Raw genomic sequence first — 24921 nt, 5'->3', positions numbered from 1 at the left:
GAAGAACTTCATGGGTTTGCCACAAGGAAGAACTATGAAGGGAACCCAAACTTGCAGCATAGCTGAGAAGCAGCTGTAGGCCCAGAATTGGAGAAGTATCTAGATCCTGAGCTGTTATTCCTGTGACTGAAGGCTTCTGTCCCTGTGCCTACAGAGCCCTGATCACTCTTTAGTGGTATGGCCTTTAGGGTATGTCCCCCTGCCTATGAAAGAGTAGAGGGAGTGCGAGTGGGGCAGCTCCAGAGGCTGACATGATGGGAATATGGGGCAGGCCACTGGGATTCCCGGTGAGGTGTTGTGGGAAGGCGAGTGCTGCCTCCGTGTTTACCTCTTCATTTTCAGCAGCCACAGCTGCAGGCTTGGCCTGGGAGGCCAGACGGCCATAGTCACTGGTCAGCTGGTTAGCGAGAGGGCCCAGCTCCTCAGGGTTGGTGTTTGACTTGGTTACCTGATGATAATGGTAGAAGTGAAGTTATGTCCAAACTCAGCTCTCCAAGGGCAGTCCTCTTATAATCTCCCAAACTCACCATCTCCTGAACAGTGACGGCAATGGCCTTGGCTGTCCGCACCATAGTTGTCTGGTAATCCACGAAGGAGCCTTCTGGTTCACCCATTGGTCCTTCATCTAGCTGAGGGGGTAAGGAAGGTGGAAGGAGAAAGAGTGTCAGGGTGTCTGCCAATGTGCTTGAGGACCCTAGCCCAGGGTGGCTTCAGTGCCCACAGGCATCCCAAGACTCTAACCTGGTTGATGGCCTGGGTGATCGAGTCTACCATGCCGCCAACGACCCCAGCAGCACTGGCTGCCTCGTTGAGGGTTGTAGTCAGGTCCTCTACGGCCTCTGTCATCATCTGTACAGCCTCCTCCAGGGCTTCCTGGGTGTGAGCTGCTTGCTGTGGGGGCAGGAGTGAGTGAGTGGACGCGCTGCACTGTTCCTGCTTCTCCGATCTCTTCTAGCAGCTAGACACCCCCCTCCAGCCCTCATACCTTGGGGTTACCCCCAGCCTCCTTGGCTGTATACAGCAACTGCAGGGCAGACTCTGCCAAAGTTTTTGTCTGGTCCAGGAGTGCCATCTGCTGTGGGTGGCTCAGGGTCTTGGAGGCAGCACCCACTGCAGCAAGCGTGAGTGGCTCAAAGTACTGGGCCATCTGGGACACCTGAGGCAGGGAGTTAGAATGGGGTCAGCAGGGCTAGGCACACTCTCTCATCCTTCCTCCCCAGGACTCCCTACTTGTCTTCCCAAGTACCTTGTGTCCCAGCTGGGAGGCCTCAGCCCGGGCAGCACCGGCCAGTGGCTCGATGAGGTGGGAGATCTCCTGAACTGCGGTGAGCATCTGAGTGTGCAGGGCCTAGGGAGCAAGCGACATCAACCCCGACTCTGACCCGGAAGAGGACCCTCTGGCTGCACAGAACCCCACTCGTCCCTCCACAATGGACTAACTAACCCACCTCGGCAGGCCCCAACCCCTCAATGTCCCTGTGAAGCCCACTCTCTGATCCCCCATCTTCTTCAAGTCTAATATCTCTCTTACCAGACTCAATTTTTTGTGTAACCTTCTTCCCCCTCACCTCTTGAGAGATTCCCTCACGAGGAGCAAGCTGTTGGCTGACTGCAGCGAGGGAAGCCTGGTCTAGGTCCCGCAGACAGCTGTTCAGAGCTGTAATAGCTGACTCACACTCCAGCTGCCCTGGAGCCTTGTCCCTGCAGACACATCACAGGCTCCAACACCAACATCAAACAAACAAAAAAACCCAAACTCACTGCTGTTGATTCAGACTCACAGTGACCCTATAGGACACAGCAGAACTGCCACATAGGGTTTCCTAGGAATGGCTGGTGGATTTGAACGGCTGACCTTTTGGTTAGTAGCCACAGCTCCCATAGCTCTTAACCACTGTGCCACCAGGCCTCCCTAGAATTACCATATGACCGTGTAATCATGACTCAAAACATCACTATTCAGAGGGTAAAGATCTCCCCTTAAAACAGGGTTAGCCTATCTTCTTCCGTGTCCCCCAAATCTTGGACAGGTGTCCTCCAGCGCTATGCCATCTAATCGCACCTAGGTGCCCAGCCCCTCCATTCTGCCACAATGTCCTCCAATCACACTAGTTCTCAACCCTCTTAATACCTCATGCTTGTAATAAGCTTCTTGATGGAGTCTGAGACAGTACGGGAGTGGCTGGCCAGCACTGACCAGCGTGGGGGGTCCCGGGGATTGACTGCCAGGGCCCGGGCTGTCTGGATTAGTCCCCCAGCACTCTCCAACATTGTCTTGGCAGAGATAACAATGGGCTCCATGGCAGCCCGGCCCTAGGGAAAGGGGAGGCAGGGAGGTCAGTCTTAAGACTCCCTAGAAGATAGGTGCTAAGCTGGCCCATCAGTTCTCCTTTCACACAGCCTCACCTCAGGGCTGATTTGGGCAGGAATACTGGAGAACTCAGGGTTGGATGCAAAGGCACTGAGATTGTCCACAGCCTCCAGCAGAGGGGCTGTTGCTGCTCGGCACTGGGCCCGGTTCTCTTCTGTGAAGGCCCCATCTAATGCCTAAAACCAGGAGTAAAAGAGGACCTCAGGACTCAGGCTGTAGGCATAGGAGGTAAAGCCCAAATCTCCCCCTCAAGGCTTCAAGGGGTTTGGGGAGAGGTTGGTGACGATCAGTGTGGATTGGAAAGGGCTTGGGCTCAGGCAGATGGGATCTGGTAGAAGGTCTCAGAGAATGATGGGAGACTCAGAGGAGAGAAGCTGGACAGGTCAGGGAGATGCTGGGAATTCAAACACTGGGAACCTTGATGGTCTTGACAAGATTGGCTGTGCTGTTGGCCACTTCCTTGGCCGACTGTACAAACTGGCGCTTGGCAGTTGGATTGGTGGTGCGGGCAGAAGCCAGGCGGCAGCTGTTACACAGCGCAGAAGTGTGTTTGGCTACAATGGTGGCTGCAGAGAGCACCTAAGGAGATAAGACACATGGAAGAACCACGATGAGGGTGGGAGAGAAGTGTACAGACCTAAGGAGGAGCCAGTAGCTATATCCTATTGGGAGATGGATGGGTAGCTGTATCTTTGGAAGTCTAATTAGGAGACAGAATCACCTAAAAAGTAAAGATCTGGGGAGCTAGAGATATCACTGGATGAACTGGGTATAGGGGAGGGGGAGATGGGAGATAGATAAGACTGATAAATCTAAATAGGGCAAGTGGGAGAGAAAATGCAAATATCTATAGTGTTGTCGTGAATTTAGCAGTAACTGAAAGAATGATGATGAGAAACATGGCAGGAGAAGACAATTACCCTAAGAGAAGCTGTGTTTGAAAAGCTGGAGATAGATCCCTACCCTTCACTCCTTCTCTGCAAGTACCACGTCTCCCTGTTTTCCCACAGGGGTGGGTCCATCCTGGCTCAGCACTCTTATCCAGACCTGCCCACAGCATCTCCTCCCTGAGTTACCTGGGCCTGGGTACAGCCAGGCTCCCCCAAACTCTGACAGGCCATCTGAATTGCCTGGTTGGCTCGGGCAAACTGTGTGGGTTCCACCAGCCCTTGCTGCCCAGCTTGGCTGTTGGGGTCAGAGACACCAACCAGGTATGCAGCCTGGGGAGAGAAAAGGGGGATGGGGTGAGGAAAAAAGACTGCACGTGGGAAATGAATAGTAATATGGGCTACGAAGAGGAGTAGGGGTAAGTTTAGAAACCAGGGTTTTTTAGCAGGGGTCTATGTGAGTAGAAATATATTAATAATTACAATTACACTGTAAAACTAAACTGAAAACCAACTGTTTTGTTTAAACATGTTCAACCATTTTAGAATATTAAAAAAGAAAATCACATAGTAAGGGCTTCACCAAACTTCTATTCAGATGTGTGTGTGGATGCTGAGATTTAAAGTAAAAAGTATTGTTACTGTAATAACAATTGTTTGTTATTACGGTAAAAAAAAGTTTGAAAGGCACACACACACACAGAGTAAAACCCTCTTTTAATGACAGTTCTCAAACTAGGGAGGTTGTTAGGCTAATTAACATTTATAGCACCTCCAAGCTTTAGAGATTTGGAAAGAGGGAAGGAATGGGTATAATGGTTGCCAAGGAAACACTGTTATAGTTTCAAGACCATCATAATATTTGAGTCATACTTTGCCCAACATAAAAGGACAAAGGGGAGGTTGGGGAGACTGAAGAAGTGGAATGGAAGGTTTTTAGGGAAGAAACAGTCTGAGTCGAACTTTCAAGCCAGTTTGTTTTGAACATTCATATACTAAAGCAAAATACTCTGAGAGCTAATAAAAGGTAGTTTTATGTTTGACTTTGTAGAAAAAGGCAAGGTTAAGTGGTTAAACAACTAGAAAATTGGTCACTGGCACCATTTTAATAAATATTTGTGTGAAAAAATTACTTGTATATGCTAATTAGTACATACTGAGAAAGCCGCAGCTGGAAAAGCCCTAGCAGCTGGACAATGTAATCATAACCCAAAACAGCACTATTCAGAGGCTAAAGCTATCAGAGTTGTTGGTGTTCCATAATTACCAACAAATGTATCTACTTCAGGAGGAGAAAAACCCTGCCTCCATCAAGTTTGTTTTGCAAAAGCAAACCTCCCGGTTTATCTGTGTGTGGGTAAGGCTGAGGGGAGGTAAGGTAGGGAAAGTAGGGGTTATTCCAGGAATTATTTCAGGAAAATAACCTGTGCAGCTGCCTCGGTGAAGCCACAGAGTGCCTTGGAAGCTGTGGCAATGGCCTCTCCAAATTCTGGCAGGTTTCCATTCTTGGCATTTTGGGAGATCCCAGTCATGGCCTCACCCAGCACCTGAGAAACAGAGGACATCAGGAGAGTCAGACTCTGTCCTCAGAGGGGTAGAGCAGCATCTAGTTATATCCATCTCCCTGCCCTCTTTCCTCCAGGGCTCCCTCCAGGGCTTACCTTTGAGTTCTCCATTACACTGTCCAGGCAGCCAAAGTAGGACATGTCATTGATGGGCTGGACTGGGTTCTCCAGGAGTTCTCGAACCGTCTGGATAGGGGGAGAGAGAAGTGAGATCCAAGATACCTCCTTTACCCCCAAACCCAGAACACCTTTCTCCACCTTGACCTGCCCGTATTTAGCCTGCCAGTGCCCACCTCCAATTCCCGCAGGGCATTGTCACATTCTTTCTGGCCTGGCGCCTGCTGGGTGCACATGGTGATGAGTTGGTTGATGCTGTCAGTCACCGCCCTGGGAAGGACAGAAAGTTGAATGAACGGGTGAAAAGGATATCATTCCTGGGTCCTGTATACATAGGAAGTCTCTAGCTATTCCTTTTTTGCCTGTAACCACTTCTAAGCCAGGGATTTCTCATGAAATGCCCCCTCCCCAGTCTTTCTCTAATATTCTAGGGCCGGGCTTCCCAGTTCCTACTTACCGGGCAGCTGCAGCCAGCTGACTCTTTAGGTTGGGGGAAGCAGGATCCGTGGACAAGGCCTTGGCAGCCAGAAGAAGTTTGCTTGAAGACATGGAGATACCCTTCAGGTTGGACACAACCTGGGCCCGATCCTCCTTGCTCTGTTGAAGGTGAGAAGGTCAACACATTGTCCAGTCCTTTCTTATCTGTCTCTAAAAGGAATCTTCTTTCCCAGACACTCAAGTACTGCTAGAGACTGGGGAGGGGAGGGAGCCAGGAGAAGGTCAGGACTCTGTGGTCATACAGGTGTCTCCTCCCTAACCCTCTAAGGGGACATGCAACATGACCCTCTATCCTACCGGAGCCTGTCCTGCCATCTCCACGCCAGCTTCCAGGAAGGTGCTGAAGTCCTGTCCAAATCGACCAGAGGCTCGAGCCAGGTCCTGAGGGGTTCCCCGGGAGGCCTGCACCAGTTCTGTGGCTGCCTGATTCAGCCCAGCAGCTGCCTCATTCAATCGGCTCTGAGCTTCTTGAAAGGTCCCAGTGCTGGGAGGAAGCTGCAGGATCAGGGAGCACATCAGAAGGGAGGCTGGGGAATGGCAGGAGGCAGAGTTTGGGAAACAAGGGCTGGGAGAGTAGGCACATCAGCTGGGATTGATGAAAGGGGATAAGTCTGGGAAGTGAGGCCAAAAGAGAAGTCTAGAGGTAGGAAGGAGAGATCCGTAGTGTTTTGGCTCTGCTCCCCCAGCGCCCCAGTCTTCCTACCGAGTCACTTAGGAGTCTCTTGCTGGCATCGCCAACTGCTCTTAGGGCGTTATCCACATCTCGCTGGCCGGGCAGGCAGCTGACACAGCGGTTCAGGGCCTGAGTCACTGCTTTAGCCACCTGAGGTAGGAAAGGAGAGGGGGTTGTCAAAATGGAAACAATCCCTAGAGACCCCTCCTCTACTCACAGGACATGGGACAGAACTAGCTCCGCTGCCTCCCAGAGCAAAAGAGGAAAGGGTGTGGAGCGGCTGAATAGGCCAAAGTCAGAATAGCAAGTGATATTGATCAAACTCCTCCAAAGGTAGTATTTAGGCCCAAGCCTTAGTCTAACTGAAACACTTCTGCCAAGACTGAAAGAAGGATGAATCCAGAGAGGAGCTTTCTAGCGCAGACCTGAGAAGATACCCTCTGCCAATGTGGGTGAGACTCGGGTGCTAAGGATATTTTTACCCTAATCAGGGACCTGGGGGAGAGAAGGAGCTGGCCCCTTCCTAATACCTGACCTGGGCAAGCCGCTGTTGGCTCTCAGGGTCCCCTGGATGGCCAGCTGCCTTTTTAGCCTCCTCAATGAGGCTGCTGGCCTTGTCCAATACGTCACTGGCTGTGTCAAGCACAATGGCCTGCACTGCAGGATCTGATGTCAGGGCAGCTACGCCCCTTGCAGCCTGGGCCAGTGCCCGCAGCCCACCTGCCACATCCCGAGCCGCAATGCCTGGGGAGATGGAGGAAGGAAGGGAAGAGTTAGGATTGCCAGGTCCTGATCCCAGTTGTTTCCTGTCAACCCCAATCTCTCACCAGCTCTTCTTCCCCCACCTCCTCCACCACATGCCCCATTTCCACCTACCTGCATAATTCTCATTGCCCTGGGCCACCTCCCCCAGGAGCTGGGCGATGGCGGAGCTCACGGCTTTGGTGCTATTGCCCAGGTCCTGGACACACTTCTCCATCTAGGGATGAAGATGGAAAGACTCAGGGACTTGGGCACAGGGGCTGGGGAGAGGGAACTCAAGAAGGTACTTGGGGAGAACTGGCAGTTTAAATGCAGGTTTTGGGGAGCTCTGGGGCATAGCTGGGAAGACTTCAGGATTTGTGTAAAAATGACATCTTAAGAATCCTTACTGTCTCCCCAGGTAGGGGTTTAAGTTTGCCATCTCGAGCTGCTGCCTTCACTTCCTGCAGGTCTTTCTCTAGATTCTGAACCACGCTCAGTGCAGAATCCATCTCCAAAGGCCCACATGCTTCCTGAGCCTACCAGGAAAGGAAGGTGGGTTTTGGGTATAGGAGGCACTGCTGGGTCTCACTGATTCCAAAGTTACCCCTGTTTTAGGTTATTCTGTATGGGTTCTCCACTATCCCATGACTCCACCTTCATCCACCCAAAACCAGAGCTGGTTCCCATACCTTCTGGGCAGCAGTACGGAGTTCAGCCAAGGCAGTGCCAAGGTTCTTGGCACACTGACTCAGCTGCATGGCAGAAGCCTGGTCCTGAATGGTTGGCACTGAGGCCTTCGCAGCTGCCACCATTTTCCCACCTGGCTGTTGGGGAACAGACAGGCAGATTAAGTGTCCTGTCCTCTCTCTGAGCTTGGGGACAGTGACCAACGATGGTCAGGACGTGGTGAGCACTCGGGATCACTTTGTAGGAACTGGAAAAGAGGCTACTGGCAGATTTAAATTGTGGGCGATGTAGGGTCTTGGGAGAGTGTGAAGGGTCTGGTCTGAGAGGTGGGCAGAGGTTCCTTGCCTGCAGGAAGCTCTGGCTGGCAGCAATGAGGGCTAGCTGAGCACTGGGACTGTCGGGCTGAGCTTGGCTCCCTCGGACGCCCTGCACCAGCAGTGGAATCTGCTCTGCCACAGCCTATAGATGAAAATGTTGTCAGAGCCATCTCCCCACAGATGGGAGGAAGTCTCCCTCCCCTCTCACCTCCCCCATCCCTCACTTCCTGGAGCCTCACCTTGCAGCTCTGCACCAGCAAGGGCTGGGGGCCGGCAGAGACCTTGGGGGTGGAGGCTGCATGCTGGGCTGCAGCGATGGTCTGTGTGGCTGAGGCTGCGGCCTGCTTGGCTGCATGCTATGATGACAAGTAGTCAGGACAAGCCCCAGGCCACAGACCTTGGCCTACCTTGCCCGTGCTACCTATCCCCCAAGGAAATATTAAGACTCTCTCCCCCAGTTTCATGCCTCCCACAGCATACCCATCCCCTGCTCCTAGCTCATTTCCCAGCCTCACCTCCAGCCGCTGCACCAGCTTTTTCTTGATGGCATTCTGTGCAGCCGCATTGGTTGCCATGCGCAGACCCTCAGCTGCCTCCCGCAGCCGCTGCTGCTGCTCCTCACTGTCAGGATGGGCGGCTGCCCCCTGAGAGGTGGATGGACAGACAGTCATCACCCAGCAGCTCTCTTTCTTCCCTCTAAACTCAGTTTAGAAGTCTCTTATTCCTGAAGTCTTTCTAAGTGTCTTCCCTGAAAGGATTCCCTTTGGCATGCTGAGATCCCTTCTTTAGGTAGCACTGTTTCTTCTCATCCTGCCTGGGGAAAGGGTCATGTTTTCTGCCCCTCAAATACCACAAGTGAATGGGGGTGAGTAGGGCTCCCTGGGAAAAAGAAGACTTGGTTTTGAGCAAGAATCTCAGGAATACTGAAGCTGGGGACCTGGCTACACCTGCAGATGGACGAGCCCAAGCTTAGGGGAGCTGAAGGCCTACGTGGAGAACACAGCGGGGACCACGAGGGAGAGCAATCCCAGGAAGTCAGTGGTAGCAAAGTAAGGAAAGGTAGGCACAGGAGACCTTGGACTAAGAGGAAGAAGAAGGGTTGTGGTTGCCTGCCACGGTCAAAGAGTAGTCTGGGAAGCCTAAGCCCCACCATCCACCTGCAGCCTTGGGGCTCATTTACTTCCTGAGTGTTCCTATATTTGCTCTCTTGTATTTTCTCCTATTCCTGAGTCTTCTCCATCAGCTGAGAATTACCACCTATGCCTTTATTTCCAGTCTGGAACTCTGCACAGAAAGGTCTGTACCTTGGCGGCCTCCACCATCTTGGCTGTGGCATCAGCCAGGATCTTGGCGGCGCTTAACAGCTTGCGTGAGTTCTCCAGGTCACTCTCCCCTTCGGCATCAGCCTTGATAGCATTGACCAGGTCAGAGGTGGCCTGGGCTAGGATGCGGGCCTGTCGTACCATCTCACCTGAGAGGACAAGACACAATCACGTGAGGAAGCCAGACACACCGAAGGGGTATCAGGGGTGGGAACGAGGATGGGGACAGGTGGTATAGCAAGGAAGATGGGGCTTTTTGGGACAGTCAAAAAACTGGTACAAGCTCTTGAAGTGACTTCTTTGGGATTATTTTCTCTGGGCTTAGGATCTTGGAGAGGAACAGATTTCTCAGTGAGCTTTTATGGCACGGAGGATAGTCTCCACTGGGCATTTTCAGCAAATGGTCTTGAGAGAATGCAAAGTTCTTTGTCAAGGCTTTTGAGGGTGAAGGGGTAAGGTAGAGTGGAGAAGGCTTTCTCTTAATGCCACTTTGTATATATTTTTTAACGCATACTTTGGTGTGTCTTTCAAACTCTCTAAGGGAGGCAGAACTGGGGTTGTATTGGTTTCACAGATGGCGAATCAGAGGCTTCAGAGAGATTAAGCAACTGGAGTATGGTTACATGGCTGGTAAGGTGACATTGTGCTGGGTCCTTACAGGGTAGGTGGTTGGCCTGCAGGGAAGATATAATGGGCTTGGGGAACCTCACTGGGGCTCTCGGTCTTCCTTTGAGGGGGCGGTTCCTTACCAGCATCACCCATGGAGCTGAAGATGTTCTCGGTGACAGTAAGGATGGTGTCAGTGGCCTGGTCATAGCGGCCAGCAGGCCCAGCCCCAGTGGCGTGGGCCCTCACATGTTGCAGCAGCTCATTCAGGGCCTGGGTGACAGCTGTGGCTGCTGCTCCTACCCCTCGCAACAGCTGCCCGTCTTCCGTGGCTGCCTGGGAGGCAGACACACAGCCCTCCACGGCTTTGGCCACGAGTCGTCCGGCCTCTACCAGCTGTTCTTGGCAAACAGGTGAGCTGATTGTAGGTGCCACCACCTGTGTGTCAGAAAGTATACAAGGGGAAGATGTCATGAAAAACCAAAACCAAACCCACTGGCACTGAGTCAATTCCATCTCATAGTGACTCTGTAGGACAGAGTAAAACTGCCCCCATAGGGCTTCCAAGGAGTGGCTGGTGGATTCAAACTGCCGACCTTTTGGCTAGCAGTCAAATGCACCACCAGGGCACCAAGGTGTCACAAGGTGGGGTATTTTTGGTATTCACAAGTCACTGGGAGGGGTAACGAGATGTGGAGAACCAAAATCTCTTCTGGCATTATCACCCCTTGGCACAGGCTACAGCAACCTTTGGGGCTCACCTTGGTACAGGCCACCAGCTGGGAGGTGGACAGGGCACACTGAGTTGCTGCAGCAATAACCTGGGTCTGAAGCCCTGCATCCTCTGTCCGCTGGGCCACGCTCTTGGCCTTGAGGACCAGGGCAGCTGCAGCGCTTGCCACTGCCTTGGCTAGCTGCATGAGCATGTCCTGTGAGGATACAGCAGTTAGCATAGCCTGAGACTGGGCTTGGCATCCAAGGACCCTTCTCAGGGGCATAAGCTGTTTCATTATCCCCACTGACTCCAATCACAGGACAGTGTATGCAGGAGCAACCAGAACCTACCCCAAGCCCCTGCCTTGAGCCCCAGCAGGATAGAACCCCCACCAAGGAACAAACCCACACCAAGAGAAACAGAGCCTACACCAAGGGAAAAAATGCATGAGGCGGATACACTCGGCCGTGATGGGGGGCAGGGACAGTGCTGTCAACAAAGGGATAGGAGCGAGGTGCCGCTCGGGGTCTCTCCCACCCCCAGCTTCATTTCTCCATTTCGTCTCAATCTTGGTTTGGAAGCAGTCATCCTGGAGTCTTGGGAACAAGGCCCTGTACTACCCTCCCTGATCCCATTTCCCCAAATCCTGCCTGGGCAACGCCTCCCCATCTCCCATCATGTTCCGCTCCCCTAGGAGGCTGGGGGAGAGGTGCAGAAACGAGTGTATGCGGCTCAGAGAGGACAAAGCTGGGAAGGCCCAGGCCAGAGGCCGTTACCGTAGGGGAATCGGGGGGAGATGGAACCCCAGCCCCTCTGGGTGCACATATCTGCGTGGGAAATCCAGGATGAAAAGTCAGCTGAGAAAACTGGCATAGGGTGGGGTTAGGGGAGAACTAGAGGAACAGTGTCCTCAGGGGGATGTGGTCTAAAGGATTGGAGGGAAGTTCATCCTCCAGTTGGGGTAAGGGGTATGTATGTGGAAGTCAGGAACTACAAAAAAAAAAAAATCATCAAAGGTGAGCTAGTAGATTGAAGTTTAGATTCGGCGGTTCTGAATTCTCAACTCAAAAAAGAGACTAGAGGTTCCCAGTGTCATCCTCTAGAAAAAATGTTTCAGGTTTGTTGTAAGGGATCAATTCATAGAGGCAGGGACCAGGAGCTGGATTCAGGACCAGAGTTTCCCTTAGAAGCGGGGGCTTGAGGGGTTGGGTAAGTCACCAACCTGGAAGTGGGGGTCAGTATCACTTTCCCCAATTTGCTGCAACAGCTCCCCACTGGCCTGGCCCACGTTCCCAGCTGCTTGCAGCAGGTTCTGACGGGGCTGTGGAGAGTGAACACCAGTCAGAAGCTGCTCCACCCCTGCCCACGTGCCCATAGGGTCCACACTTCCTCTTTGCAACTTGGACGTGTCCCCTTCTCCCTGGGCTCCAACCCTGTCTGCACACCAGCCTCACTCCATGGCCCCTGACCTCAGCGCTGGCTGGCTGGGCACTACGCAGCAGTTCTGACACGGCCCCTGCAAGGCCCTTTGCAGCCTGCAGCAGGGGCCGGCCACTGCCACCCTCATCCTCCAGCAGGGCAGCCAGCAGCTTCACCCCGCGAGACATCTCTGTCAGGTTGGAGGAGATTGTGGTCACTGCACAGCCCACTGCCGTATAGTCCGTCTCTGCAGGGTCTCCTAAGGGAAGGAGGAGGAAGAGAAGCGTGTGTGAGGGATGGCTAGAAGACAGGCTGGGGAAGAAGCACAGCCAGTTAGTCACATGGCCTGAGGGGGAGACATATAGTACACATCGTTCCTTCCAGCGTGAGTCAGGGCACAGTCACACTCATGCTTGCGCATACTCACTCCCCATCCCCCCCACCGGACACATACAGGTTGGCATCCAGCTTACCTGCCGTCAGGTTCACCACAGAGGCAGTACCAGCTGTGATGGCATCCACCTGGGAGTGGATCTCATGCTTTGATTCATCCATCTTGTTCTTACGCCAGGCCTTTGAGGCCTGAAAGAGGAAAAAATCTCAGGATCTGCTCAGGTTTGGTTCACCCCAACCCTATCCGTTGAAGTCCCAGCTTCAGTACCTCTGACCTCTCCTCTATCCCATACTCACAGCATCCTGGCCAAGAGGGGGCAGAGTGTCAAAGTCATCCAACGTGGCCTGGGCGGCCTGCACAGCCTGCATGCTGGAGTTGATGGTTCCAGTGAGCGCCTGTTGGGCTGAAGTCTAAAAGACAAGGGGAGGAGTGACAGGGAGTGGACTGGAACATTTGGAGGAAAGAGAAGGTGAGAGAGAACCAGGCTAGGGAGAGGAATACAATCAGGGACACAGGAAAAGCCTGCTGAACTCCCGGCTCTGCCTGGCTGAGGGTGGGAAAAAGGCTGGGTACCTTGGCGGGAGGGAGGCACTCTTACCAAGGGAGGCATGTGTCCTCGGTGCATCTGGCCACTGGTAATCTGCTGCTGGGCAGGTGGCATGCTGCCCATCTGGAAATTCTCAGGGCCCGAGGCTCCAGAACGCATGATGGCGGGCAGAGCCACAGAGCCGTGCTCCACTTTCCCTATGCGGTTATACTGCTGCTGAAGGACTGTCGACCTAGAGAGGGGCATGCTATGGAGTGCTCAGAGCACCCTCCTCCTCTCAGCCCCTTCCCGCCCAGTTACACAGCTTCCACAGGTCCTGTGATTGGAGATGTGTGACCTCTCACTACAGCCTGCGACTCCCAAGGATCCCCCACTCCCAAGAGCCCTTGAGTCAAGCCTTGACTTCCCTCCCCCTGGCAGATAAGATCAACCCAACTCCCTTCGTACTTTTTAGGGGACACTGAGTCCTCCAGCATAGTAGATTCCTCATCTCCCTCCAGCCCAAAGTGGTCCTTGCTTTTCTTCTGTAGGAAGAAATAAGGATTAAGAGTTGGGGCAGTTAAGGAAGAGGAAAGTGGGGAAAGGCAGCCTTTTTTTTTTTTTTTTCCCCCAATCAGCCATTTTCCAGAATCTGGGTCCCCATTTTTAAAGGACTGGCTTGGGAAGAGGGTAAGGGGAGATGTGGACAAGCCTGGGGCAGGCAGTCCCCACCTTCTTCAGGATGATATCAATGTAGCCGGCAATGAGCTGTGCGATCTGCTCCCCCTCAGTTGTCTGTACTGAGTAGTAGCCATCTTGGTAGTCCCCAAAATCCTAGGGCGACAGGGTGGGGACTCAGTGGGAAAGCTTAAATCTACTAATAGAAAAAGGTAGGATGGGAGCCCCAAAGTCTAGTTGGCAATGGTGCCTTCCCACGCCAACTGCCCTCTGGGGAGAAGCCCACCTTTCTTCAATTTCCTGTTTCTTCATTTTTTTCCTTGGAGGGAAGTATCTTATTTCTGAGGAATGGTCATTATGCTACAGTTTCAAATACATGTAATTTAGGAAATCTCTTTTCCCCTCACCCTGATAATAAAAGTAGGAAATCATGAACGTTTGTCTTTAAATGACCACGCTTGAATGTTAGTAGCATCAACCAAAACGGAAAAGTGGCATCAACTATAATTTTGATTTCTCTCAGCGGAGCATTTCATCAGGTTGGTGTCAGTTTTCAATCTGTAACACCACCATATTGTCGGAAGGGAAAAACTACTGCTGAAAGAGGGGGGGCTTGTTTTTTCCTTCCGTCACCTGTCTCTTTTTTCCCCCTATTATTTCAATGATCTCAGCTTACTGCTTACGTTTTTGTTTTTAAAGAATAAGTTCAAAAGCTATTTCTTTTAAGTACCACTCACTCTGCAGGGGGAGTCTCTTCCTCTACTCTAAGCTCACGTTCCTGCAACTGTTCCAAAGCTCTCCTTTTTCTGGGAGTCACATGCAGTGCACCTACCCCAAGGGACGGGGAAAGGCTTCTTCTGCTGCTCTTTCTCTGAAAATTTCAAAGCCCTTTCTCCTCTGAGCTCCAAGACTCACCAGGGTGAAGCTCTTGGGAGAGGCAGCCCAGCGTTTGATGTTGGTGAGGTTCCATTCCTGGATCACCTCCTTCGTCTTCTCATCTACCCGCATCACACACTCCTTAGTGATGCCCAGAAGCCTGGGCACTAGCTTATTCTTTCCTTTCATTTTTTCCTGTGAGGCAGAGGTGGTTGTTGGTGTTACAGGTCACAGGTAGGATGAGAGGATCATATCTAGACCACAAGGAAGTGTTGAGGTGGCCAGGAGAGCTAAACCACGATATCTATGGCTGCACCAAGGACAAAGCTGTGTGAGGGAAAGGGAAAGGGATGGAAAATGCAGGGCAGAGAGAGAAGTAGTGGTGGAAGACTGACAATGCAGTAGGTTTCTACAAGGTCTAAGCAAGGTAGAGAAGGGGATTCTTAGGGAATGATATATGACTGTGGGCAGAATCAAAGACTTTCAGAGAATAAGGAAAGTGTTAAGAGCAGGAAACAAGGAGGGCAGTGAGAAGGGTCCATAACCCACCTTAACCAAGAAGAAGGAGACACCATATGTCTTGAGGGAACGGGCTAGCTTCACGTAGCGTACCTTGGCCTCAATCTCACTCATCTGCCCGCAATTCTTGTGTGCCTATACAGAATGGGGAAGGAGTTAGCAAAATATGGAGAAAATAACACAGATAAGAAGTTAAGTTTGGGTGTTAACTCTAATGGCAAAGTATGCAGACACAGGGAAGGTTCGGGAGTGCAGGATATGAGAAATGAGAGAGTGATGAGATGGGCTGATAAAGGAGATGCAGAAGCGATGGGCTCAAAGGGTATGGTTAAGGAACATGCAGACTTTCTGAGACTTGAGTGGATAGTTAGGAAGCAAAAGGGCAAAACGAAGCCTTCTGGACTGAGTATTCAAAAAGGAGGAATTACACCTTTAGTTTTTTTTTGAATAAAGACTATTGTTTTCACAGTAATTTCCTGTATACTATCTCATTTGATTCTCTTATCAATCCTGTGCACAGCAGGTACTGTTAGGCCATATTAAAGAAAACAGGAGCATTGAATTAAATTCCACAGCAAAAGTAGTGATGGAGAGCTGAGACAAAAAGTCCAAGTCTCCTGCTTCCTCTGCACAGGAGATGTGGGACGACAGCTTGGTGGGTAGCAGGTAGGAGAACAGTGGGGAAAGGGCAGGGGTTCGTTTAGTCGGTAAAATTAAGCCGCAAAGCTCCCAGGTCACCCCAAACACTTTGCCCCACCCCTATTCACCTGGAAGATCTTACGCTCTCCCTTCTGCTTCACATACTCCTTGGGCAGGAAGTCCTTCAGGCTACAACAGAAAATGGAGAGTCAGAATAGTGGACAGCATCAAGGGATACGTGGGCCATGAACTGTGGGCCTAGCGGTGTGAGGAAATGTCTAGGACAGTCTTAACTTTGGGGAGAACGAAAGCTCTAAGGGAACAAAGCCTAGATTGTCTTCTGAAATAGAGATGACTTTGCATTAGCTCTTGAATGCAGCCTGTGTGTTTCCCTGTAGGGACTGAGGAGACTTAAGTTAAAGGCTCAGTCCCTGAGGGAGAGAGGGTTGAGAGCTCCATTTCAGGGAACTAAGAGAAAGAGCTCACTAGAAGGATGACTATGCACTCAGGAAGCTGAAAAAGTAATGGCAAGCTCTATATATTCTGACGAATACCAGCACATAAGCCTTGTGAGACTTTTTGTTTAACCTAACGTTCCCTATGATGAACATTTCACTGTTTCCCTTTGGCTACTGTAATAAAATTTTTCAAAGAATCTCAAAAAGGCTTCATATTGTCTCAGGGGGAGGGGGAGGGGCAGAGATTTTGGACCACATTCATGTTGCACACGGGGCCAGTGAAGAGACAAATAGGTGATGGCAGCTAAAATGGTACCCAAGTGGGCCAATCCCTGGTACCTCAGAAGAGGAAATAAGGGGAAAAAGCTTGGGATGGAAAAGGGCCTGTTGGGGTCATGATGGCAGGGAATCCTGGGCCCTGACGGGGTTAAAAATGTGGGTCACTCACTCAAGGAAGCCGGCCTTGTGCTTCTGTTCATTGTGGGGCCCGAACTGGATCTGACATTGGAAGCCAGCGAACTCACAGGCCTTGTCGAAGGAGACAGGGTGGGAGCCATTCAGGATGTCGTCTCGTGCCTGGAGAGCCCAGGGAGAGGGGCAAATGATGTGTGTGGGTGCAGCGATAACCCCTCACCCTGCTTCTGCCCCTTCCCTCCCTTCCCCACCCTAGTGAAGTCCTCTCCATACCTGCACATAAAGAAGGTTCAGCTGTACAGGGTCCCGGGAATCCACATTCTGGTCTGAGTAGAAGAACTTCCTCCGCAACAGAAGCGTTTCATGCTCCTCCACTCCCTGTTCCCTCAGTGTCCGCCCATGGTCCAGCCAGTTCACTGGGACACAGAGAGCCCCTCAATCCCAAGCCCTATTGACCCCAGGCTGTCTGTTGTCTGTTTTTTTTATTTCTTCCCTGGCTACCTTCCCTCACTAACATGTTAAGTTCTTTGAGTAGAGACTCTGTTTTATTCCCTAATATATTCTGTCTAAAAGAGTGCTTTGCACAAAGCAGATATTCAATAAATAATGAATACATAGCTGCTCCCCACCTGGATCATTTCCAGTACCCTCTTTTTTCCTATCTTGCTTACACTCATCATCTGTGTGCAATTTCTGCTTTAGTTTCTCCATTTTCTTTTCATCTCGCAGCAGTGTCTTATCCTTCCGTAAGGTCCCTGTCACCTCCTCCTTTTTCTCTTCCATCAGCTCTCGAACCAGTGAATATTCATCATGATTGGTGATACCTGAGGAGGGGGATGGTAAGGTAGTATCTACACACTGCATCCATGTCTTTCAGGAGAGCTGGAGCCTCCTTGCCAGGCCCTCATCCCTACTGAGACCCCTTACCAATGCGGGCACAGATGGTCATGAGCATGTCAGTGACGGTCTTAGAGTCATCCACCATGATAGTCTTCACAGTTCCGTCTAGCATACGGATCTTCAGGGGTCTCTGTTTCTTCCTGTACTCCATGGTGTCCTGTTGAGGCAGGAAAAGGAGGTAGGAGCCCTCTTAGGCACTTCCTTTTTACAGGACCATAGAAAAGGAAAGTGAACTACTGAAAAAAAAATTATGGTAATTCATTCAAAAGCATGACTGCCTGTAATAGATAGAAGGCACCAAGGGGTGGGGAGGAAAGGGTCAGAGACACAAATATGGGTGCTGAAAGTAAGAGGTGGGATGGGGAAAGGTGATAGAAGAGGATGTTGATAGTTCTTGATGAAGTAATACTCACTCCATTTCGGAGCATGTAGTAATCCAAAGCTTTCCCGGCCTCTAGCCATATACCCTTTTTGGGGTCATCATCTGACAAAAACAGCCCAAAGTCGCTGGCTAAAAGAGAAGATGGGTTATCTCAGACTCATGAAGACCCCGATATGGCTGAAGGGCTGCACCGCTGCCCCTTACTATTTCTCCCATGACCTTGGGCCTAAAGGGAGCGAGGAAACCAAGGAGCATAGACCTGAGGGGAGAGTAGAGTTGGGGGACAACAGGGTTATCCCTCCAGGGTGAGATCCTGGGAATGAGAAGGAACTGAAGGCCCCCACCCTAGCCACCTGGGCAGCTGGACTCACGAGGGCCAGCCAGGGCCTCCGGGATACGCTCGCGAATGATGCGGCAGGCGTCGTACACCATGGTGGACGGCTCAAACTGCATCGTTTTCACCACATTCCCAATGCTGATCTTCAGCGAAAGCGCAACCATGGTGGCAGCTTCTTCTTTCCAGCCTGGCTAGACCTGGCCCGTGGCATCAGGGCATCAGAATATACCCTCATGGGAGGAGAGGAGACCCCCCGATGGAGTCCCGGGGAGGGGTGTTGTTGAATGGAACTCACCAAAGCAAATAGCAATGAGGTTGTTGTTTTATTTAATTACTTAAAAAAGTTATTTACATCAAAAAGACCAGTCCTAACCTTCTAAGATGTCTGAGGGAGAGGCTTGGCTTCGAGGCCCAATAAACCCGCTGCCATCAAGTCAGTTCCTATTTAGAGAAACCCTATAGGACAGAGTAGCACTGCCCCATAGGGTTTCCTAGGCTGTAAATCTTTACAGAAGCAGACTGCCACATCTTTCTCCTGTGGAATGGCTGATGGGGTCAAACTGCCGACCTTTCAGTTAGCAGCTGAGTGCTTTAACCACTGTACTCCCCCCGCCAGGGCTCCTTCACAGCCCAATGGCAGGTCTGAAATGCAATGCTTTTGAGGACACTGCCCTGCCCTACCACTGGAATTTGTGCCTCCCTTCCTTCTTCCAAGTGTCCCTCTCTTGTCCTTTGTCCCTGTTTACCTCCTTTCCCAGCCCTGCCCCCTGCCTTGTTTTTGTCTCTTCCTGGTTCAGTATTTTTCTCTCCTTGTCTCCCACCATGTGCTGCTGCCTCTTCCCTGTCTGGGATTGTCAGAGCTCTGGCCTGACTCATGTGATCTTCCTTCTCACAGCGTTAGCCTCCCTTTCTGCGAAATGACCGTGCCATACCAGATAATCTGCAAGGGCTCCTGAAGCCTGCAAACACTGGCTCTATGTAGCTAGTCTGGCAGGGAGGCCAAATGCTGGCTATTCAGCCATCCGGGCTTACTCTCATTCCAGAGCTTTCCTCCAATCTGAGATGTGGAGGGCCTCCCTGAGGAGCTTTGCCCTGTATTTGGCTTCCCTAACTGTGAAGCTAGAATTACGATTTGCCAGTCCAAAGGGCTCTTAGGAATTATCTAGTCAACTCTTCAGTTTTGCAGAGCGAAAAACAAACCCCAAGAGGAAAAGCTTCAAGGCAGGTCAGAGAAAATCACTGAGTTAACATTCAGTGCTCACTGCAACTCCTCCTGTGCTTACTCCTCTTCGGCAAGTCCTTCTCAAACGCTGCCCTCCACCTCAGCTGCCTCCCCTGACTGTACTGTCAGTGCAGCTTAGGATACTAGTTTCACCCCACCCTCCTGGTGGGCTAGAGGAGCCACTAGAGGCAGCAGGCAGTGCACAGAAGGCAAAAGGACAAGTCCGCCTGGCAGCTGATGATGTGACCCAGCTTAGTACAGGGACTGGTGCTTCTTAACTAGGAGAATGAGCAAATCTAGGCTACCACTCCCCTCTGGGCAAACTGCCAGCCCCAAGGGAGAAAAAGCAGGACTAGGGGGAAAGGAAGGAGCCCTGGTGGTATGCAGTGGTTAAGCGCTCGGCTGCTAACTAAAAGGTCAGTGGTTCGAACCTACGAGCCGTTCCCAGGGAGAAAGATGCGGCAGTCTGCTTCTGTAAAGATTTACAGCCTTAGAAATCCTATGGGGCGGTCCTACTCTGAGTTGGACTATGATGGGTTTTTGAGGGGGAAAGGTTGGAAAGCAGAGGTAGGAGTATTAGAATAAGAGGGCGCTTGAGAAGCAGAGAAATTGAGAAAGGGTATGGTTTTGAAGGGCGGAGAAGTTAGGAGGGGTTGGAAATCTAGGTAGAAACAGGAGACAGTAGGTAAATGTGGACAAGGTTTGGATCATTGGTCTAGTGTCCAGTGGCTGATAGGCCATTGCTGGCCTTATAAATGGTCCAGAGTCTCAAGAGAAGAAACCACAGCCCACTCTCTAACTTCACTTGCAAACAAGAGAGGACCCTCCCAGTCTCCTCAGTTCGAGCTCTCTGCCCCTCTCCCCATTCTTCGGATACCTTTCCCAATAGCTGAACAGACCTGACAGTGCGGTCGCTGAACACGAAAGAGTGAGGGCTGGCGGGTCAGAGAAGCTGGAGGAGCCAGAGGAGCTGAGGGCAGGACTGAAAGGTTCCTTTGCCCTAAGCTGAAAGTACATGTCTCCCCCCATTTCCTCCGGACATATGGACACCCCCTTCTTCCTCAAGCATGGAAACCTCTGGTGGGACCCCGATAAGAGACTGAGTCATGCCTACCCTCACTCACAGGCCAGTCCTAAGTGGGCCTCCACATTGCTCCAAAGGGCAAGGGGAAGAGAAGGAACTGAACAGTGCACTGGGGGTGGGAGTGGCATGGAACAGGATGCCTGGAAGTGTGGGGAGAAACTAGCCTGTTCATTCTCTGGTCTGACAACTGTGCTCCCCTTTCCATCATTTTTTATGGAACAGCAACATCAGCCCCCCCCGCCCCCCGATCTTGTGTCCCCCTCCCAGGGAACTCCTCCTCCCTCAAGACATTCCTGAAATGCATTCCAGAGGAGTTGGGCAATGGTGGGGGTAGGGGTGGGTGGTGATGGAGTACAGGAGGTCAAATCCCAGCAAGGAATGGAATTTAAGTGTACCGGTGGGAAGGAACTTGGGGTACGTGGAAAACACAGTCAAAGCAGATAGTCACAAAGGGGGCTGCAGGAAGACAGGGAGTTACAGAGAGGGACAGAGAGAGAGAGAGAAAGCTGAAGACAAGCAGAGCGTAGGAGGGTTGGGGGAGTAACACTCAGTCTGTTACCAAATTTGGCCTCTGAGCCCGTAACCGCGGGCGGCGGGGGGGGGGGGGGGGAGTTGTGGGTGAGACTGACATATCCGGCCTCAGGCTGCTGGAGCCTCACTTAGGGCTGGACTGGGCAGCTGAAGGGCTGGACCTAACCTCCCCCGACACAGCCCCTCCCCACTTACACCCCTATCCCACACACACTCATCCTCCCCAAATGCACCCCAGCCTATGCACAGAGCTCCTTCCCAATAAGCTACCTACTTAGTATCTCCTTACAAACATGTTATCTCAATCTCACAGCTCTATACATATCCCGCTACAGCCTCTTTATCTTCCCGTGTAGGCCCATCCATACATGCAGCTGCCCACAAATACATCTTCATCTCCAGCACACAGCCCCCTACCCCAACATCTCTCCTTCCATTCAGTATACATTCTCTCTCCATTCACCCAGCAAGCATTCCTTGAGGGCTGTTATGGAGAAGGCCCTGGGTCACACTATCCAGTGGCTGGGAACTAAGCTGAGTAAGACATAGCCTTTGCCCTCAAGGGGAGAAAAGCGGATCAGCTAAGCACAGAATTTAATAGAGAGCAGGATGAGCTAAGAGCCTGGAGGCGTGTATGCAGAGAAGATATCCCAATAGGCGAGGGAAGTGGAACCAAAAGTCTCCCTGAAAGACGTGCCATTTGAAGTTCGATTTTTAAAAACAAGGATAATAAAAAAGAAATAATGATCTATCATTTATTGACAAGGTATCAACTGCTTTGCATACATAATTTTGTTTAATCCTTACAACAACCCTGCAAGGTAGGTGCCCTTATCTCCATTTTTACAGACTAGGAACCTGAGACTCAAAGAAGTATATGTTCAAATGTACTTGTCCAAAGTCACACAGCTAACAAGTTGTAGAGCCAGGATCCGAACTCAGGTTTCTCTGACTCCAAGGCCCAAGCTCTCTCCACTACGCCAGCCGGAGATGAGTCAAGGGTAGCATTCCAGGCAGAGAATAGCATAAGCAAAGGTGGAGAAGCAGGAAATCGCAGAGGAGCATTCAGGGAAGTGAGTAGGCAGGCTGGTTGAAGCACAGGGTACCTGCAAGGGAGCAGTGGTGGGGAAGTTAGGGTTCGGATAGAAAGGCAAGGGAGGACTAGAGAGGAGTATGAGGTATTTTACCTACTAGAGGGCAGCAAGTGGCCAAGGGAGGCTTTTGAGCAGAGAAGGAACATGACCAGAACTGGATTTTAGAATATAACTCTGACAGTTATCTTGGAGATTGGTTAGAAAAATACCATATTAGCACAAGTGAGAGATATGGAAGCCAGAGTTAGAAGGTGGAGAGGAAGATGTCACTTAGAAAAAAGGTTAAGAAGTAGAACTGACAGGACTTGACAAGTCTGTCCTGTCAACCCTCAGAGACCAGGGCCTAAAGTCAGGTGGGGGTCCCATAGCTTCCTGTCATTAGTAGCCACTTAGTTTCTGGGACAGCTTGAGTTTAGGTAAAGGGGAGAGGAATCAGGTTGAGCTGGGAATGTGAGGATGAGGCTGCCAGGAAAAGGGGACAGGTATGTGGTTAGTAGCCAGGTAGGAGCAGGTGGGGTGTGGTCAGTGACTACATCAGGCTAGAGATGGTGGAATGATGGTGGCAGGAAAGATGAATATATGATAAGTCACTGGATCAGCACAGGGGAAGTAGAGGAATGAATATATGGGCAGTGGCTAAGTCAGACTCAGGGAAAAGATGGAGTGAGGTCAGAGGCCAGGTCAGGCTACAGGGGATTGAAAAGAGATGGGGCTGTCGTCAGTGGCTAAATTAGGTGGGGTGTGGGTAGGGTGAGAGGACACTGGCAATGGCTAAGTAAAGCTGGAGCTGGGGGCGGGATGGGATGCAGCCAATGGCTGGGTCAGGCTGGGTAGGGGCTAGGGCTGTGGTCAGTGGCTGGGTCAGGCTGGGAGCGAAATGGGGGTGTGGTCAGTGGCCTGGCTGGGCGTGGGATCAGCAAGACCCAGTTTCCTCTTTGGGTCTCGTTTCCTCTTTTCTGTTTGGGGAGTGGGGGAAGGGGATCTTCAATTGGACCAAGAAATTAAAGGAGGCTTAGAATTGGAAGATGGCACAGGGACTGGGGGTATGTGGCAGTTGTGTTGGGTTGGGGAGGCTGCTCAGATGAGCAGATGGTATGCAGATGGATGAGTGGGTGAAAAAGGTAGAAGAGTGTTTTAACATGATGGGAAAGCTCAGGTTTGGATAAGGGTAAATTAAGGTAGGATGTGTGAATCAAGTAGGGAAGGCCTGGCAGAACTGAGGTTGGGAATAGGTGGTAAGCAGATGAAGAATATGGAGAGTTAAAGGCAAGGGAAGTACTTTGTAAGGGGGTATGCAGGAAGGGTGTGGAATGCAGCGCCAGGGATGAGAGCTGGAGAGGAGGGCTTAATATCTAGGGAATGAGGGAGCAGTAGGAGTTAACTTTCGGTAGATTCGGCCACCCTCTTCTCCCATGACAAGAGCATTTCCTTGGTCTGCTTCCCCCTTAGTCATCAGTCTCTTCTCCCCTCGGTAGTTCTCCACTTATGACTAGACATTGTGCATCTCCTGGGCCCCTGTCCCTTTCTTATCTCTCACCTTGTAAACAACACAGTCCAGGAAACCCCAATCCTCCATTTGTGCTGGCCACAGAAAGAAACTTGGATTTAGAGAGTAGAATAGAGAAGCTGGATTCCTAGTTGCCTGCACTTCCAGCCCAGATTGTCATCATTCTGGGTCAAAGAAGTCCCCGTGACTACCTAGGAATAAGACTTTCCCCCAAAGCAAGAGCATCTACCTAGTGACAGCTTCTTAAATTTCATCTACCTGAGATCAACTACCCTGACCTCAATCATAACCCCTAAAGCTGCCCCCTAATTCCTAACATTAACTCTGACCCTAACCAGTTTCCTGATTGCCAATACTGGCTTTGACAGTCGTCTCTTTCCTAGCAGAGAACCATATTCAATGCCTGATCCTAAATGCTGACCTGACTTTACCGTTAACATCAAACTCCCTGACCTTAACTCTAAATGCTGAGTCTTAAAACTAATATTCACTTGTATTTTTATTCCTAACCCACCCCATCATTATGTATCCCTAATATTGACCTTGCCAACTTCTGTAATCCCTAAAATGGGCGTCTAACCTAATTCCTGTTGTTGACCCTTAACCCGACCCTGAACTCTAACTTTGATTTAGGCTGTCCATCCCAGAAAACAAAATAATGGCCTCAATCTAAACTTTACATATAAAATAGGCTGAATTTACACTAATAACTCGAAGTTTCGACCCTGGCTTTATAACTCTTAAAGCTAACGTTAAATCCACCACCCAATCTCATTTAATCCCAAACTTAGCAAAGCGTTCCTACTCACATATCCACTATCAGCTAACCTCAAAACCTATTACCGCCCTGCGCCTCACTGTGGTCACTCCTCACCTTCCCTAAAGCCCACCGCAGGCAAAGGACTGCGCCTAGGAAAAGCCTGGCTCCCGCAAAACGGCCTACTGAGCTCCGAGACCAAGCCGAGATATATTGGACCCTGACCTCTCCAAAAGGACCCGAAACAGACGCAGGACTGCCAGCGGCCCCGCCCGCCCGCCTCCCGGGCCCGGCCTTGCGGCCCCACCCCGGGGCTCTAGCTCGGCCCGGTCCGGCCTACCTGAGCTGCCCGGCTCTGTGCCCCGCCCGCCGGCCCGCTAGCCCGGTCGTTCTCCCGGTCGCTCTGGGGCTCTGGCCTCGCCCTCCCGCCGACAGGCTCTCTCTCGGCCACTTCCGTCCCCGGAACGTCCCCCACCCGCGGGCGGCGCCCTGGGCCCGCGCTCTATGGTTGCCGGGACTGCAGGAAGCTGCTCTGGCCCCAGCTCTCGATGCTCGTCAGCCGGCCGAAGACTGGCAGCCCCTCCCCGGCAGGAAGCAAGGGCGCGCACAATCCAGAGGAAACGCCCGAACTGTGCTCGAGTTCCCTTTTAGTCTGGAATCCTTCCTTTTTTCGCTCGAGGCG

The 24921-nt window shown here is 51.4% G+C and overlaps 1 protein-coding gene across 2 annotated transcripts in view; it reads right to left on the bottom strand.

The window, feature by feature from the left end:
- TLN1 (talin 1) overlaps positions 1–24835 on the bottom strand; it is a 31847-nt gene extending 7012 nt beyond the window's left edge. The window contains exons 1-43 of one of the 2 annotated variants that reach the window (XM_064291742.1): positions 24580–24835; positions 18079–18241; positions 17739–17836; positions 17353–17482; positions 17097–17249; positions 16699–16841; positions 16460–16587; positions 15682–15742; positions 14945–15049; positions 14435–14590; positions 13574–13675; positions 13310–13386; positions 12914–13094; positions 12612–12725; positions 12395–12503; positions 11972–12180; positions 11725–11823; positions 10549–10716; positions 9931–10225; positions 9164–9330; positions 8375–8503; positions 8099–8215; positions 7888–8001; positions 7545–7679; positions 7263–7391; positions 6988–7090; positions 6647–6855; positions 6142–6261; positions 5736–5933; positions 5398–5537; positions 5117–5210; positions 4920–5009; positions 4683–4805; positions 3448–3591; positions 2789–2950; positions 2407–2547; positions 2132–2313; positions 1569–1701; positions 1247–1348; positions 986–1156; positions 742–891; positions 528–629; positions 329–448 (exon numbers count right to left, since the gene is read on the bottom strand). In XM_064291742.1, the coding sequence (XP_064147812.1) occupies positions 329–448; positions 528–629; positions 742–891; positions 986–1156; positions 1247–1348; positions 1569–1701; positions 2132–2313; positions 2407–2547; positions 2789–2950; positions 3448–3591; positions 4683–4805; positions 4920–5009; positions 5117–5210; positions 5398–5537; positions 5736–5933; positions 6142–6261; positions 6647–6855; positions 6988–7090; positions 7263–7391; positions 7545–7679; positions 7888–8001; positions 8099–8215; positions 8375–8503; positions 9164–9330; positions 9931–10225; positions 10549–10716; positions 11725–11823; positions 11972–12180; positions 12395–12503; positions 12612–12725; positions 12914–13094; positions 13310–13386; positions 13574–13675; positions 14435–14590; positions 14945–15049; positions 15682–15742; positions 16460–16587; positions 16699–16841; positions 17097–17249; positions 17353–17482; positions 17739–17836; positions 18079–18208 (5733 nt within the window). In that variant the 5' untranslated portion in view covers positions 18209–18241; positions 24580–24835. Of the gene's footprint in view, positions 1–328; positions 449–527; positions 630–741; positions 892–985; positions 1157–1246; positions 1349–1568; positions 1702–2131; positions 2314–2406; positions 2548–2788; positions 2951–3447; positions 3592–4682; positions 4806–4919; positions 5010–5116; positions 5211–5397; positions 5538–5735; positions 5934–6141; positions 6262–6646; positions 6856–6987; positions 7091–7262; positions 7392–7544; positions 7680–7887; positions 8002–8098; positions 8216–8374; positions 8504–9163; positions 9331–9930; positions 10226–10548; positions 10717–11724; positions 11824–11971; positions 12181–12394; positions 12504–12611; positions 12726–12913; positions 13095–13309; positions 13387–13573; positions 13676–14434; positions 14591–14944; positions 15050–15681; positions 15743–16459; positions 16588–16698; positions 16842–17096; positions 17250–17352; positions 17483–17738; positions 17837–18078; positions 18242–23512; positions 23535–24579 lie in introns of those variants that run through there. The other variant, XM_064291743.1, reaches the window with a different exon arrangement.
- Positions 24836–24921: the final 86 nt, after the last annotated feature.

Source organism: Loxodonta africana, chromosome 9 (genome assembly GCF_030014295.1).
Source record: "Loxodonta africana isolate mLoxAfr1 chromosome 9, mLoxAfr1.hap2, whole genome shotgun sequence".
NCBI lineage: Eukaryota > Metazoa > Chordata > Mammalia > Proboscidea > Elephantidae > Loxodonta > Loxodonta africana.
The sequence above is the reverse complement of the archived record's forward strand: the minus strand, read 5'-3'. Positions and strand labels throughout refer to the sequence as shown.